Genomic DNA, 17,041 nt, shown 5'->3' on the forward strand with positions numbered 1-17,041 from the left:
GAAAGAGAGAAGCCACTAGGGCTTTGTGCCACCCAGTTAGCCCAGGGACAGCCAGGCACAGGGCAGCCAGGAGGCAGAAGCAATTAAACAGGAGAATAGAGCACTTCCAGCCCTCCACCCAAACACATGCAAAGTGGGAGTGATGATAACCCAGACCTCAAAATACGGTTTTAAGGGAGCCTGAGTCAGAAGAGGGCACACGGAGCTACCCCTGTTGTTCCAGCAGAAAGCTCAGCCTCCCCTGCCAGCCAGCCCCTCAAGACAAGCAGGGACACCTATGGCAGCACCGGCGCCATGCGTTCAGCCAGAACCACTCTCACTCTTTCCAGTTCACCTTTAAAGGCAAAGGTGAAGACACTATAGTCACGTTTTTCCTAAATAAAACAGTGCAGTTATTTCAACTTGTTTCCCAGTTAAAAAAGAAGAAAAAAATACCCCACAGCATAATATGAACTAATGGAAAATATACTCATTTAACTCAAAACCAGTAAAGGAAACACTTTCAAATTAAACTGACGTTTTTTAAAAAATTCATCTTAAGCTGTTAATTTCCTATAAGTTTTAGGGTTTGGTTTCTATAACTTAAAAACAAGTTCAGGGTTCGGGAGGGGTTTTTTTGGTTTGGGGGACTGCCTTTCTGTTGTTTTTCTCTCAACTACGTAACAAAACTCGCCTAAGGGTCTTAGACTCTCTATGCCAAGTTCCACCCAGAATTAATTTTAATGACCAACATTTTTAAACTCTGAAAACTGGAAACACTAATATGCCCTTAACTTCAGTGGTGCTAGCAGATGCCACCATACTATGTAATTTTTAAAGCAAAAAACCATCTTCCAGCAAAAGCATTTTAATGAAGGTTCTATTAACTAGTCTCCTGGTACTGGGATAAGTCCCCTGGAATGTAACAGAAAAGCTTTCATAGCTGGTTTGAGGTTTTATTTCTGGAGAAGAGCTGTGTACCACACTCAGGCCTGTTTTGGGATCTCCACTGGGACCCATCAGCAAGCTCTTTTCTCCTTCATGTCCATTCTTCTGTGAACCACTCCCTGGCAAGAAAAAGCAGAAACCGTATCACCTCTCCTTCATCTTAGCAGATAAATAGCTGAAGGAAAAGTCTAACTTAACTACCGCACGATTGCTTCAAGCCCAATTGCAGGCTCCAGCCCTAAGACAAGCTGAATGGATCTGTAATCGTTGCAATCGTTGCCTCCTTCCCTCATGCCTTTTAGACACTGGCAGCATTAGAAAACCTCATTTCTAAGTAGCAATGTCAACAGATATGGCAGAACTGGTTACGGGCAAAAGTCACAAGTACACACGCAATAAGACAAGCCACATAAAACACTGTCTCAGAATAAATGATATCAAACTCAACGGTTACTGATGGAGTCCGTCATCCTGCTTCGCTTTCAGCTAGGGTTCAGCTACTGCTATGGCAACATCGTTACTAGACGGTATATTTCTGGTATAAGGGGACCACAGAAATCTTTATCAGATCTTCAGCAGGAGAATGAATGGAGGAGAGAACCACAACCAAGAAAGAGTAGAAGCTGCTCCATCATTCCCTCCTCTAGAAAGCAGCTAACTTCCCTCTCTGTCTCCCTTCTCAGCAGTCACTAAGGAGAGAGTGTCCAGACAGCCTGCACCCACAGCCCATTATGGGTCAGGAATTGGCATCTGGGGCTTGGTCTTTACTCACAACTCTGATCTTCCACACCCCGTGCCGCTGCAGAGAGAGAGCAACTTCCAAGTGGCATTCTCTCATATTCCTTCTTGACAGAAGATCAAGAGCTGTGGGGGATATCACTCCACATTTTCACAAAGACAAGATCACACACTTGACAACCATCCATCTGAACATTATTCTTTCAGGAACATTTACTTTTATCAGCCAGCAGGTCACATTAATCTAACAGGTTTTAGTAACTACTACATCTTTATCAAAGAAATCTGGAGGTCCAGGAACAAGAGTTAACAGGTACATCCTCCTCCTTAGGTATGCATAGTACACTTGTTTAGCCACTAAGTGCTATTTTGGGGAAAGAGTGGAAAGGACCTACCTACAGGCTGAGCTACTGTGTGTGAATGTACTCGTTAAGAGTCAGCAATCCATGCTTTTGGGGCTCAACAGGCTGAATTGCTACAACATTACGTACACAGAGCTACACCGGAGAATCAGATACTTCTGCTAGTGCAAATGCATGTGCTTGCTGAGAGGTGTTAGCCAAAGAAAGCAGATTACATCTGCTCTTCAAAGGCTGAACTGGCTCCCGGTTCACTTCCGGATGCCATTCCAAATGTTGATTTATAAAGCTGTATGGTACACGAATAGAGCCAAGGCTACCGTAGAGAGGATCTCTCTTTCCACGTATGGTACAGCAGAAAGGACACTTCTGCTTACAGCTCTAGGACCCAGCTTCGGCAAAAATGGAGAGCCAGGTTGCCTCAGCCTCATGCCTTCAACTATAATTAGGTCCTCTTCCAAGAGGAACACAGCTGCAGTGTGCACCCAGCATGGGGCCTTTCCATCCATGGGGGTTTAATCAGAAGACTGAGATGGTGAGGTAGCTAAAGGGTCACAGAAGAGTCAATCCCAGGTAGCAATGGCTTAAGAGACTGAGTACTCTTACCGGCATACATGTCCACAGATTTGGAGAGGCAAAAAACTGGAAAAAAAAAAAGCATAAAGTAGCACAGCACTTTATTTTGAAGGAGAAAGAAGTCTTTTTAACTATTTTCTACCTGTCCATGGCATTCTCTGGGCTCATCTATTTGGCAGGTCTGTATGACACTGTGTTCATATTATCAGGAAAGCTCAAACTAGTGACAGAAATATTACATTCATTATTAAGCCAAACCCAGACACTCAGATAATGCCTAACTTGAGCTTTACTGTCAAGCAGTATGCCTACTACTGCATACTTGCTCATAGCAGCCCATTGAAGTCTACCATTCAGACTTCTAAGCTGAGCAACGAACTCAACTTTAAAAAAAAAGGCAAAAATAAAATTAAAAAAAACCCAAAACAGCCCACACTTCTGTTACTCTGCATTTTCTCCAAGTCTAAAAATTGGTAGAGTGTATGACAGGTCCACCTCATTTTTCTTAATGATGTTTTTATTATTCTTTCACTCAATTAAAACAGAAATGGATATTGCATCTTCTGACTGTATAATTGTTATTGTAATCTGTTTTCGATCACTGCTTGGGAAATGGGTCCAAAACAACATAAACTATCCACAGCCTCAGAATACAAGTCATTTTCTTTTACTACGATACTTAAAGAGACATCTATCATGTTGCTCTGCTAGCATGTTTGTATTATGGCAAAAAAGTTATTTGTAAGTTGGGAAAAGACATTATGAAAATCACCTTTTACTCCAAAGTATTGTATAACTCATAAATTATAACTACATTTCTTAATAACCATTCAAAATAATAAGGCTGGAAATTGTGCACATCTAATTTTAATATATAAATAATGGAAATGCATATAAACCAAAATATGCTGAAAATATGAATTTATATTACTTTCAAAAAATAGTCTGGTTATAGTTTTGAAAATGACATGCTTCATTTCCAATATATGCCTGTCAGCCAAATTTATGACAAAACACTCTGTGTAAGTTTAGATTACCAGGATGGTAAATACTTCTATGTGAGTTGCCTCACTTATCTGAAGTTTCCGTCCAAATGCAGACAAAGTCAGCAACTTCTAGAGAGTGAAGTGTCGGTGATACACAAGGAAAGACAGACTAAGCCAGCCGCTTCTCAACATTATACGAATAGAAATAGATCATCTGAGTGAGAGCGAGCCACAAGTAACCTTGTGGCTGCATGCAGGGATACAAATCATGGGTTTTGATACAAGAAACTCCCCTTGCGACATTTCTTGCCAGATTTAGTACTTTTGAAAAGGTTTGCTGTCAATAGAGTGTCTTTTCATCTCAGCATGTGTCTTTGCGGAACAAATGAGGAGGGAGCATATTTAAGTGGGAGACATTTCTACTGCACTCTGAAAATGCAGTGGGCGTATGGTTATCTCAAGAGATGCTGCAGCTTCATATAAAATATAGTCTGACAGATTATTTTTATTAATCTTTTTCTGAGCTTTTTTACCTTGCTGACATCGCTACTAACAAGGCACAGTTGTGCTCAGACTGTTCAATATTGCATGTCCGTCTGATACAAGGACATCAGTTAGAGCAAAATGACTGACATCTTTTACTATTAGCCAAGTGATTTTCTATTTAGAAAACAAGTCAGATGCTTAAACTCTTATCTAGAGCTACCTGTCTCTTTATTTTCAAGTTCTTTCTGTTCCCTTCATACAGCTTCTACAAATAATCACAATCTTCTCTTTTTCCTAACATCACTGCATGTAACATCAACAATCATTCAGCATTTCCCAGGAAATGTAAAATATATCTTGAGTTCAGATACGAGATCTCTGCCCTAGCATCCAGCTTACGATACTAGCAATGCAGGGCTCACACTTTGTCTTTTAAGCAATCCTGTAAATTATTTGTGTAGCCTTATTCCAAGTAGAAAAGCCTCCTGGAAAGAGGTTTTATGTAAGTCCTCAGATATTAGCAACATCAATATACACATCTTTAAAAATCAGAGTAAAAATTACACTTTAAAAAAATAAAATAACCTTTCCAACATCAATTGTAAGGGTTTCACAATGCCAACAGCCTTAAATTGCTAATTGACAAATGCTGACATCTTGGTATATTTGTAAATCTTCAGGGGATACCAGCAGAGCAGCAGAGGTACTCAAAAAGAAAAAAAAAAACAAACCAAACTTAAAATACTAGTTTATGTTTTTTAAAAAGTTCTCTAAAATAAAGGAAATAAAATCAGAAATATGAAATGTTTTTCCCATACTAATACTTGCATCTATGCAAATGAAGGCAGGGGACAAAGTACACACAACAGCTGCAATATGTGCTTTTGTACAAAGTGTAGGAACTCTGAAAAAAATTAATTCTTAACTATAGAACTGTGACAATATGGACAACATGACTTGCTGCCTGAGAACATATCATATGTTAAAGCAGTCAGCACTTATGAATGGCCACAAGAACCTGATCTAGAGGGGCTAACAATTCCCCCCTGAATTAAACGGCAAAGCATATTTTCTGTCTTTCGTACCACTGATCAATGTAAACTCATTTGTATGTAATCCCACGGCAGAGAGGTCGCTGATGAGCATTCTGCAACAAGTACGAAGCTTGTTGGAGAGAAATTTTTTTTTAGGATGGCTAGAGGCTAGAAAACATCAAATACTCAGCTGCCTTTTGTCTGCTGTGACTATTTCTTACATCTGCGTTAGTGACATGTGTCATCGTGGGGACCAACGCATCTGACCCAGGACATTTTGTACAGTAGGAACCAGTGACAAGACAATTTTTTCAAAGCTAGAAAGGGCATCAGTTCCTCCTTCAACACAGCGGGCTGGTTTCAAAACCACTTTGAGCTTCAAAAGGAAAGCACGCTCGTTCGGTAGTTACAGAGTCTGAATCAGGCACAGGTTATCTTGAACAAACCCCTGTCGTATCAATTCAAACGGACTGGGTAATACTTTATACCTTGAAAGACTGGGCCTTTAATCCTAAAACACAGCAGTAGTTACTAATTTAACTAAATTATGATGAGGGATGGTAATTAAAGGCCTAACTTATCTATGCCTTGCAATTTGGGATTCGAAATAAAATCTTCCGAAGTTTTACAGATTTACAGTTATTTTGAAAAGTTTAAAAATAAGATTTAAAAGCAGGTTGGGGACTGCTCAATCACAAAAATAAGAATTTTCCTAAACAGGTCACACAGCTGTTTGGTGAATATAAATACATGACTGCAGTAAAACTGTCTTGATTTTACAACATCATAGATGCCATAGTGTATTACCATCTTCTGTGTCAACGCGGGTGACAAAAATCTTACTGGTCCAAGTATTTTACTTAAGCTCTAAGTCACCGTTGTGGCCCTTTTCCTCCCCATTCCACACAGACAGCTTTCAGGAAAACAGCAATACTGGAAAGTAACTGCAAAAATAAATATTCAGACTAGCACATCCATGAAGAGTATTAAACTCAAATACTTTAAAAAGTATTTTAGAGTAACTGATACCATCTGAAACTCTGTGCTACAAACTAGAAATTTTAAATATGACATAGCTGTCTGTTGAAATGACGACTTGATTACAATTGCATTACACTGGGGGTTTTTCTACTTTTAGATCTAGATAAAATATTCAGTACAGTAAAATAATTCAAATAAAATCTAAAGACTCCCCAAAATTAAGTATTTATGAAAGAAATCTTTAAACCTCACCTTTAAGTGTTTATTCATAACAATAGAAGTTTAATACTGTTTTTCTTCCTTCGATGTCCGAATCCTTCATCTAAATTCTGAGTGAAAAATATGTCGCTCTTTAATTTCTTGAAAATATGTTTCCTCAATGGCATCTTTATAGTTTTTAATATGATTTTGCCATCTTCTTCAGGCATAAAAACAATTCTGGGGAGTCACTGATAGAATTACCTTAACAAGAGCTTTCAAATAATCGCCCTATAAATAATTGGCAGTAAATCTGCTCTGTTCTATCCCAGTGAAAGTAAGAAAAGGCAGGACCCAGTTTATAAAGTGGGGGGAGAATTAACACGGACTTTTTTAAAAGATGTTGGTTTCTTTTCCTTTCCTTTGATTCATGATGAGAATAATAGCATCCAGTTAACTAACGTGGCCATGGGTATGGGGTGGGGAGGAAGCGGGGAGATGACTCGAAACACTTAGGAACTGCTGTGGGAAAAAATAAAATCTTACTACAGCTAATCTTAAATCTTGAATGCAAAATTGTCGGTGGCTTTCTGCAGATGCAACTTAGAGTCCCAAAATTACTCTAAACATCAAATTATGCCTAGGTCACCGAATGGGTGGATACCCTATATTCTGTTTAATGCGTATGTTCAATTGCACGTATATTTAACCAACTGTGTCTTTATTTTAATAACAGACCAAGTACTGAAAACACATAAAGACTATTTTTCCACCTCAGCAAAAACGCAGCTGATATACTACATGACCCTCCAGGAGTCACTGCTCTGTTTATTCTATTTACATGACATAATCTGATTGGAAAAAGGGGGGTGGGGGGAGAAATCAGCAAAAAGACCAGAAATACATTTTTAACTATCAGTCATGAAAAAGAAATCACTGTCTTGCTTTTCTTACTGTTCCTGTTAAATTAGAGATTTCTTCCTCATTATGTATCAGAAACGTGTAAAATCCAAGAATTTACATTTCCTCGTAATCCCTATTGAAATATATCAAAGTACAAGGCAACATTTTCCAACTATTCTGCAACAGAAAAACCATAAAACATATTCACATGCTGCTGGTTCCTGAACTAACAAAGATTTGCGGCTTTCATGCTACTGTATCTCGATGCGTTTAATTCTTTCAAATAACTACATACTTCTTTCAGGCAGCAGGAAGATATTCTTCATCTAGGATCTAGGCAGGAAGACTATCTAAAACTTAACCTTTCATTTTACTCAATTCATAAGGAGAAGTGAAACATGCTTCCTTACTCCGTTCAGGATGCCATTTAGAGCTTAATGTTAACTAACCGTTTAGAACAGAGGAGCAAATTTGATCAAGCTGTACTCCTCCATCAGCACAGAAGTGGATTTTCTCTCCCGTAAAGTACTTTAAATCCTTGTGAAAGATAGAAGAGGTAGCACAAGCTGTACGACATTTTTGCAGAAATATTTAGAATGGATTTTGACAAACAGCTCTTTAACCATCCTCGGTCGGCGTTTCTGTTGCCCCAGAGATATATTAAAACAGATTTCTAACTACACCTAAGCAGACAAGACCATGATACATCAAAACTTTATGGGGCTTACAGCAATTAGCAGCGGTGCTCTGAAGAGTCACTGCATCCACATTTCTGGTACACCGACTTCGTACGAGCACAGTAACGACAGCTACTGATTAACATCCCGAGCATACAATTTAGTTTGAAATGTCTGAAAGTTTTCTCCTTCGTTAATATTCTGTAAATTAAATCACACATTCTAACAGTTAAATGAATAAGAACATATTACTATCAGACTGCGTCAAACTAATCTAACCAACAAATTTTTACAATCATTTCCTGCCCAAAATTTGAATGTGTGTCTTGGCTATATTTTGGTTCTGTGTTTCTGTTTCAGCAAAACCAAACTTGAAAACAGCTCATTCTGCATAGTGGCATTTTAAGTTTCACACAGAGGCTTTAGATGCTTATTTTCTATGCTCTTCAAAATCAATGCATACATATATATATATGCACATCCACTCATACACAAACAGGTTCATGAATTGCAATCAACAATTTTGTAAATATAAGTTGCCTAGCCATTAATCATCCCCTTTTTTTTTTTTTAATCCTTATGGAGTGAATTACTAACTGAGAGGAGACGCCAATTCTAGTAAGTGAATGTTACCCAACAGGGATATAAAGCTGTCAACACCATAGTGCTCTTGCTTGCTCTAAACTCTCTCCCAGGCTTCATATGTTTTTTAAAGCGATATTAGCCTTTTTTTCCCAAGGACCTTTATAAAACCTGCCTCTCCTGAACATCTGAGCACTTGTGCTTTATTACATACAGGTTTTAAAACGGATTGGTTAGATAACCAACTGCTGAAGCATTTTAGAAAGCACTGAGTTAGTCAGGCAAACCAAAATTGGACTCTAACACATTGGACTGACGCTAACAACATCGTAAACAGCACTGAAACTTTTAAATCCCCTATTAAACACAACCTTTAAGACGCCGTTTATCTTTTTAGTGACCTTCACTAGTTTATTATAGCTGCTGTAATGGCCCTTTGAATTAAGCACATTCAGGTTAGGAATAAAAAAAAGGAGAGTCACAAGGCAAAATTTCTCATGAGAACAATTGATTTTCTGTCTGCACTACAAAAGCTTATTTTAAAACACTTTTTCACTCATAAATCTAGAGAGAAAGCTAAAAACACCTACAGCATTATCATATTTCTCTATTTCTCAGGGAAGTCACTGGAAAAATGATTGTAGCAAACACCACGATTATAAAACTTGTTACCAAAGGTCATCAGTCTCATCAGTTGGTTGAGAGCTTATTGCTCTGTTCACAGGGATTAAGTTCAGAAACAGATATTATTATGCCAAAAAGCCACTTGACAAGTAGGAAGGAATTTCAGCATTTACGTATCTAAGGCCCAAAATGAGATTAAAAAAAGAACTGCTAGCATCTGTCTTTGCTTTCAAAGCCTTTAGAGACACTTTACAGAATGAAAAAAAAAAAATAATCAAAATTAAATCAGTCTCCAGTTTCCAGTACAGTATTTCAATTTTTTTCCCAAATGAAGTCTACATTCAATAAATATTAGTGCTTTTTAAAGCTTGAAAAATAACAATAAACTGAAAGACTGACAATTGAAGTCTTAGATGCTATTTCACTACAACTTTAAATAGTTTCCTTTTTATCAAACACTAGGAACAATACTAAAAGAGCCTTTATTAATATTTATTTGAAGAGAATTTTTATACTAATTTGCCAGTATATTAAAAGTAAGCCTTTCCACAAACGTCTACAGCTACATTTCACAACTCATGAAAAAATTACTAACACCGCAACGATTACTGCAAATACACACACTTCCAGAAATACCCAAAGCGATGTGATCCACATTCAGAAGATCACTTGGTCACAGAGGTTCTTAAAGATCAAACTTGAAAAAGAGCAGAGGAAAAAATATCTGGAAATTAGCTATGTTGATTTATCTTGAGAGCATTTCCAGGAGGAAAAAAAAATGAAATCAATTTTAAACAGCACCATTATCTTATTAAAAAAATCTGCCTTAACTAATTTAGTATTGAGTATTATAGAACCTAGGTAAGTATTTAGACAAGAATAATTTTCTGCTTGCTTTCAGTATCAATAAGAAGCAATGAATAAACTTTATTATGAATAGCCTAAAACCAAAGAGATTGAGACTGTTTAAAGAACATTGGCTAAGGAAAAAAGTACTCCTGCATTTCCTATTCCCCCACACTTTTACACTCTAGTCTACACCAACTTTATAAATGGGCTGAAAAGTAATGAATGAAAATGTAAGCTCTTAAAAGTTCACTTTCAGAAATGAGAGTCTTTGTCTGAAGTGGAAGAAATCTTCCATAACTTAACAGGCCAGATTCAAGCTGAACCACCGATACAACTATAAAACCCGGTGGATTTCTCTTGGCGAACACAGCTGCAATTAGAAAGCAACATATATATTCCAAAACATTTAAAACCTTCCTTTAAAGTATATTTCTATAAATGCCCCAAGGAAAAAGATTTTAGTTCCAGTTCTAACGCCCTCTTTAAAATCAAGCAGCTATAATGCCTCAGTCTCAAGAAAGGCATCCAAAACTACGCATATTACTTTTTATATGATTAACTAGTTAATTTTTAAAATTATTCAACAAATTATTCCTCCACTAATTTGTAAGTGGAATAGTATTACAAGTCTTTCACTGCAAAGCTGTTTCTTCTTTTTCCATACATTGGAAGAACACGGAGAAGAGGTTTAAAAAAACAGACACATAGTCATCCAAGAAACATAAAAAACCGATGAGATCTCTTACCCTTCATTAGGTACATAAATGAATCCTATGTTTTTAAAATAAAATCTGTAGCAAACTCCAGCAATTAGGAAGTCTATTGAGCCAAAGAGGTCTAAACCAAGCATCTAATGGTAAAATCGCTAAATAAACCTCACGTAATAGAGAGTCATGTGACGACCGTATCAAAGTATCTCTTGAAATGTCATTTACACAAACTCTTTATGTATCAACAACTACATTTGTATGTTACCACTCCGCACATTTTAAAACACAAATACAGAGAGGTGTTTTTAAAAAGAAACCCTTAAAGTTATCTGTGGCCTATCCTGCATTATTTTGCTCACAACATCTGGCTAATTCGAAGATTTTTAAACATATTTTTCCTAACACGAGGCTGTACTGTGTTAAATGTGACAGTATCAGAGTTAAGACGAAAAAAAGAGGGCCTTTAGGACAATTGACTGGAAAGTTTAGCTGCTTGGAAGAAAAGGGGAAAAAAAAAGCAACCACGCGTGTCACTTAAACATGCTCTAAACACAAAACTGAACAGCAACTAGATAGCAAAGCAAATATGAAAGTTGAAGTATTCTAGCAAATTGCAGGAATGCCGCAAAACTAACACTCAGTAATTGCGCTGAAAGATCTGAACCTTGCACGTGTTTTGCCCTGTCCTCTTTTACAACAACTGCTACAAAATGCTATCTACAGAAAGTAAAAAAAAAAAAAAAAAAAAAAAATTTAAAAAATCCCTAAATGCAAACATGGACGCTGCCATCTTTTCCACCCTGGACACCCCATTCTCAGAGCTGTGACGGCGGGTGCAACACACCTAATTCATGTCACCCGCGCCTGTGAACGCAGCCAGGCTGCCCGTACCTAACCCGGAGGCGATGCCCTCTTTTGTCGGCGCTGCCCAGGCCCGCCGCCCCGGCCACTGCCGTGCCCTCCGGGAGCCGCGGGCGACGCGCAGGAGATGCCCGGGGGCTGCCCCGGCGGCGATCCGCCGGTTCTCACGCAGAAAGCGCCAAGTGCAGGGCCCAGCCCTCCCTCAGTTACCCTCAGCAGGATTAAGGCCTGACCTTTTGTGAGCCGCCTAGCTAGGGCCCGGGCCTAGGGGTGGCCTCTTTGGGAAGGAGGCCTTCTAACGAGCGAGTGCCGCACGCCGCAGACCTCGGCAGAAGTCCCTCCGCGGACCCCTAACACCGCAGCGGTGCTGAGCAGCTAAACGCTTTCCAGGAAAACGGGCAGCAGCCCGCCAGCTCCCACACGAACCTGCCGGCACCTCCGCGCACGATGCCGACCCGCCCGCCCAATGCCACCCCGGGCACGCCGCTCTACGTGCCCCGGCCAGCGGGACCGCCGAGCCGGGCCGGGCGGCGCTGCCGCCGTGAGCGCGGCCGCACAGTTACCTCCCACGGGCTTGGTGACGGCGCCGTTGGGCCTTCCGCGGGTGCCCATGGGGCTGCCGTTCTGCTCCAGCCTGGCCACCTTCCCGGGGGGGGGGCCTTTGACATCGGGGCTGCCGCTGCCTCTGTCGGGGCTGTCCCGCAGGCAGGGGCTCTCACTCCTCCGCTCCATGCTCGGAGACGCGGCTCCCGCTGGCAGGTCGCAGTAGAAGGAGCACGGACCTAGGGCGAGAGAAACAAGGGGCGCTTCAGCCGCCGCCGGCCCGCGCCGCCGCCCGGCACCGGGCCCCGCTCGCCCGCCCGCGCCCCCGCAGCGCGTCTGCCCGGTGGCTCAGCCCAACGAAGCCGGGCGAGCGCCGGCCGGGCGCGATGCCGCCCCGCTCCCGCTGAAAGCGAGCAGTTCGGCCCCGACGGCTCCGGCCCGGCCGCCTTACCCGCCCGGCCTGCGGGCCCGCCGCAGCGGAGACGCGTGTCCCGCCGGCCGGCCCCAAACCTGCCGCGGACGGGGGCAAGCAGCCGCTGCGCCCCGGCCCCCATCGCGCCAGGCAGGCCGGCGAGCAGGCAGCCCACCCGCCCGGCGCAGCCAGGTGCTGCGCCCCGGGTCTAGCCTCAGCCCCGGCCCGGCCCGCCCCCGGGGGCCGCGGGGAAGAGGCTGCCAGTGCGGGCGGCCCAGCTGGCACGGCCCCCCGCGCCGGCCAGCTGTGCAGCCACGGAGTAGCCGGCTGCTGGCGAGGAAGCCTCTAGCGAGCGGCTCCCGGGAGCTGCCGCTGTACTTACTGCTTATAGCCTGTCTGTAAGTTGGCTGAGTTGGGCTCTGTCCATGGATCAGAAGTAGAGAATCCAGGGTGGAAAGTTTTCTTGTTTCCTCCTCTCACGCCGCTTTCTTCCCTTCTACTCCTTCCCCCCACCCCCAGCCCCCTCCTTGCCCTCCTCCGGGGGTGCCGAGGCGGCGGGGCCGGCGCGGCTGCCCGCGCTGCACGGGGCGGCAGGGGCCAGAGCCCCTTCCCGGAGTCCCGGGTGGCGAGCGGAGCGGGGAGGTCGGGGCGAGGGGGCGGGGGGCCGGGGGGCCGCCGGCTGCGGAGCGGAGGAGAGGGGAGAGGGAGCCGACTTCTCACACCTTCAGCGGAGAAAATCAATACCAGGGGAAACGGGGGTAGGAGAAGAGGAGGGAGCGCCGCTCTCCCAGGCTCCGCGGCGGCGGCGGGTGCCTGGCGGCGCGGGGAAGCGGCGGCGGCCCCCGGTGTGTCACTTTCAATCACTCCCTCCTCTGCCAGCGACAGCAGCGGCAGGAGGGACTCGCCACAGAGAGCGGAGAAACGGTTATTAGTTGCGTTGAGTCATCGAGGCAGAGTGAGTCCTTTTTGGGGTTGTCCTTGGTTTCGGGTTTGGTGTGTGTGTGCGCGCCTGTGTGTGTGTGTGTGTCTGCCTGTCTGCGCGGCGTTCCCGTCCCAGGGCTGTGCATCCCAAACATCGCCACCCCTCCTCGCCTCCGACACCCCTCCCCCTCCCCGCCCCCCCCCCCCCCCCCCCCCCGCAAAAATCAAGTCTCGGTGCTATCTCGGGATCGGGCGCAGCCGGGCGCGCAGCAGCCCACCTCCTCCCGGCCCGCCCCGCGCAGCCCCAGCCTGGCCGGCCCCGCTGCGCGCAAGGGTGGGAGGCAGAGACCCACCTGGCAGGAAATGAAACACCGATAAATAAATAATACATCTCGCACACGAAAAGCGAGCGAGATGCCGCACGGAGGGAGGGAGGGAGGGAGGCAGGCAGGGAGGGATGGATGGATGGAGGGCGGGCTGGGTGAGGAAGGGGAAGCGCGGCAGGACGAGGCGGTGATGACAGGAGGGACCCAGGGCAGAAGGGCGCAAGGACAGGGGGCAGTCGAGCTGGGGGAGGGCCGAGGGGGAAGGAGAGGAGGAGGGGCCGGGAGAAGGGGAAGGGGGTGGGGGGGGGGGATAGAGGGGAAGCCGGAGTTGGGGAGACGGGACCGACCGGGGAGGAGCAAAGCTGCCACCGGCATCCAGTCCAGGCGCCCGGGTCGGTCCGATGCAGCCGGTGCGGCCTCGCCTCCTCCTGCCACTCGGGTCCCCCCTGGGGAGCCGAGCGACGGCGGGGACCCTCCCGCAACCTCTCCCCGCCGGGGCGAGGCAGCAATAACTTTTCGCGGTGCGGCGGGGGCTGCCGCCCCGAGGGCCGGTCGCGCTTCCTCCGGGGCTCCGAGACCGGGCAGGCGGCTCAGCCCGGCTCCAGGTAGGGCCGCGCAGCCGCCCTCCTCTCCGCGCCTGGCTCCAGGCAGTTACCGGGGTGGCCCTGAATAATTGATGGCGGGGGGCCGGGAGGAGGTGAGAAGCGGCAGGAAAGCGCTGCTGCTGCTGCCGCCGCTAAATTATTTAATAGCGGAGCTCCGGGTAGGGCATGACAGCGCTGGCTAAGTGCGGCCAGCAGGGAGGGGAAAGCTCCGGCGGGGAAGTCCCGGCGGGGAAGTCTCAGCAGGGCCGGTCCCGGGGAGGTCAGCGGTCGCCCGGCAGGCAGTCACCTCTCCCTCGGGTGCAAGGTGCACCCGCGCCGCTCCCCGGGGCCGGCGGCGAAGCGGGCGCTTCCCCCGGCGGGGCCATGCCGGCGGCGCACCCCGAGAGCTCGCAGCGCCCCCTGCCCGGCCCGGGGGGCGCAGGGGAATGAGCCGGCGGCCCCGCGCCGCCGAGCCCTCCCCGCCCGGCCGGCGGCGGAACGAGCCCCGCGTTAAGGTAGACCGAGGAAATCCCCTCCGGCGCGGGGGACTGGCGGCGGAGGAGGAGGGGGAAGCGGCGAGGTGGGGGCGGCGGGCACCGGTGCCCGCCGCCCCCACCCCGCCGCCTCCCCCGCTGCCCGTCCGCCGCTGGCTCCCTGCAGGGCGCCGCCCTCCCCGCCGTGCCCCCTTAAGAGCTCTGCCTTTTACGGTGGCGCCGGAGGGTCAAAAAAAAAAGAGGGGACTCGGGGGGGGGGGGGGGCAGCGGAGAGGCCCCCACATACACAGCGGGCACGGCGGGACCAGGTCGCGGCGGGAGCATCACCGCCACCGGGCAGCCCTGGCGGCAGGTTTCCGTCCGCCCGTAAACGCCCGGGGAGGGAAGTGTGGGCAGCAACGGTAGCCCCGAGCCCGCACGCAGCCGTCCCGAGCCCCGCCGGTGCGGCCCCGGGATTCGGAGAAGGGAAAGGGCAGGTCCCCCTGCGGAAACTCGGCCACCTCTGGCCCCGCTGCCCGCCTCCTTCCCTCCGAGCCGCAGTGACAGCCCGCCTGCCGAGCGCTCGGCTCTCCCGGTGGGCTCCGGGCCGCCCCTGGAAGCGGTGCCGGGAGAAGCAGCGGATTCCCGGGCAGGGTAAGAGAAATAATCGCTTCGCTCCACATCCGACCCCCGGCCCGGCCCCGAAAAGCAGCGCCGAGTGCTGCTTCCCCCGCCTCGGCCGAAAGACTCGTGTCTCTAACCCCTCAGAAGGGGCAGGGGGACCCGCCGCCAAAGTCTGGACGCAGTGCCAGCCTTGCCCCAGGACAGCAAGCTGTGAACGGGGAGAGCCGGGTGCCACCGCCGACTGAAGTTTGGGGGAGCCAGAAAAGATGCGGGGGACAGCAGAAGGCTGGGGGCGCGGGGGCCGCCGCCAGGCCGGGGCTCCGGGAACAGTCGGAGGAGCGAGCGCCGGTGCCGGGAACGCGCAGGCTGCGGAGGAGGAGAGAGCGCAGCGGCTGCCTTTCCTGCCGTCCCTTTCCGAAGGGAGCCTCAAAGTTTGGAGAACTCTCGTTTTTCTCTTAAAATAACCCGATCTAACTTTTCTCACCCCCCTTTTTTTTTTCTTTTTTCTCCTAAATCTGATAAAGCTCAGCAGAAGCTCTTACATGGAAGTTAACCTTTTCCACCAGCTATCGAATAATTGAATAATGTTTTGTTCTTACCTTTGACGTTGAACTATGAATTCCCGCGGATCAATGGCCAGAAAGTTAGAAGAAATGGTGATTTAGGACTTCAGTACTTCTGGAAAAAAAAATGCCAATGGTTTAGCCAGGATCTTCCCTGTCTGATTCGTTACTATTATTATATCTGATGATGTGGATGGATGGAGAGATTCAATCCAAGCCCATTAATGAGCTATTTTATAAACACCACCGTCTGAAGATCTTCATTTACATTTTGTCAGTGATCCGTTCCTTAACAGCGGAGACGTGTGGCGACAGCGCGATTACAGGACTTTAGTAAAGCTCCTATAAGAGTACGACTGGCTTGTTAATCGATTAATATTTTATTGAGTGTAAATATTTTATAAAGTTTTTAGGAAAACTATCGATTCTAAATTATTAAACTAGTCAGAAGGGCATTTGAATAATGCATACAATTAAATACATTTAAATATATACGTAGCGATTGCTTTCTTTGCAATGAATCCCCTGCACCTTTCTCTCGCGTTCGGTTTTTTCCCCACCGGCAGCTGGTTTTGCGCATTCACTGGAATATCAGGACCGCCAAATACGTGTTTATGCCTGTATTTATAAACCGAACGTTTACAGAAAATACGTTTTTAACTTTGAAATCGGGAACGATAATAATTTGAAAATTTCGACGCGGAAGCAAAGGGGCTTGTTAGTGAAACTGAGGGGAAACTGAACCGAGCGCGTATAAATTCTGCTGATTGTTAACTTCTGTTTTGTAAACATCTTTTAATTTAGACAGATTTTATGATACACGATGCTTATTTTTCTTTTACATATTTTTCCCAATAAAAGCCTTTTCTTTCTGTTTCAAATTACAAATGGGGTTTTTTTCCCCATTGAATGATTTTCACATGTTGTCTTTATTTCCAGTGGAAAAAGGGCAATTATTTCCCATCGGTTTCCCCCATCCGTCCTCAATCTCCCTATAAAAATAATTGATTATTTATTATTATTATTAATAACCTCTTTTTCTAACACCAACTCCAGTACGAGAATTTTCTGCTCTCGCACTCTAGTGAGAGCAGGAGTGGGTGC

The 17,041-nt window shown here is 46.2% G+C and overlaps 1 protein-coding gene and 1 long non-coding RNA gene across 3 annotated transcripts in view; one reads left to right on the forward strand and one right to left on the reverse strand.

The window, feature by feature from the left end:
* SATB2 (SATB homeobox 2) overlaps nt 1-13,542 on the reverse strand; it is a 132,225-nt gene extending 118,683 nt beyond the window's left edge. The window contains exons 1-2 of one of the 2 annotated variants that reach the window (XM_075756260.1): nt 12,829-13,542; nt 12,055-12,273 (exon numbers count right to left, since the gene is read on the reverse strand). In XM_075756260.1, coding sequence (XP_075612375.1) covers nt 12,055-12,223 — 169 coding nt within the window. In that variant the 5' untranslated portion in view covers nt 12,224-12,273; nt 12,829-13,542. Of the gene's footprint in view, nt 1-12,054; nt 12,274-12,485; nt 12,618-12,828 lie in introns of those variants that run through there. The other variant, XM_075756259.1, reaches the window with a different exon arrangement.
* A 472-nt stretch (nt 13,543-14,014) lies between these two features.
* LOC142602330 (uncharacterized) lies at nt 14,015-16,818 on the forward strand. The gene is made up of 2 exons (XR_012836037.1): nt 14,015-15,404; nt 15,519-16,818. It is a non-coding gene; the product is annotated as an uncharacterized LOC142602330 (long non-coding RNA).
* The last annotated feature ends 223 nt before the right edge of the window (nt 16,819-17,041 follow it).

This window comes from Balearica regulorum, chromosome 6 (genome assembly GCF_011004875.1).
Source record: "Balearica regulorum gibbericeps isolate bBalReg1 chromosome 6, bBalReg1.pri, whole genome shotgun sequence".
NCBI lineage: Eukaryota > Metazoa > Chordata > Aves > Gruiformes > Gruidae > Balearica > Balearica regulorum.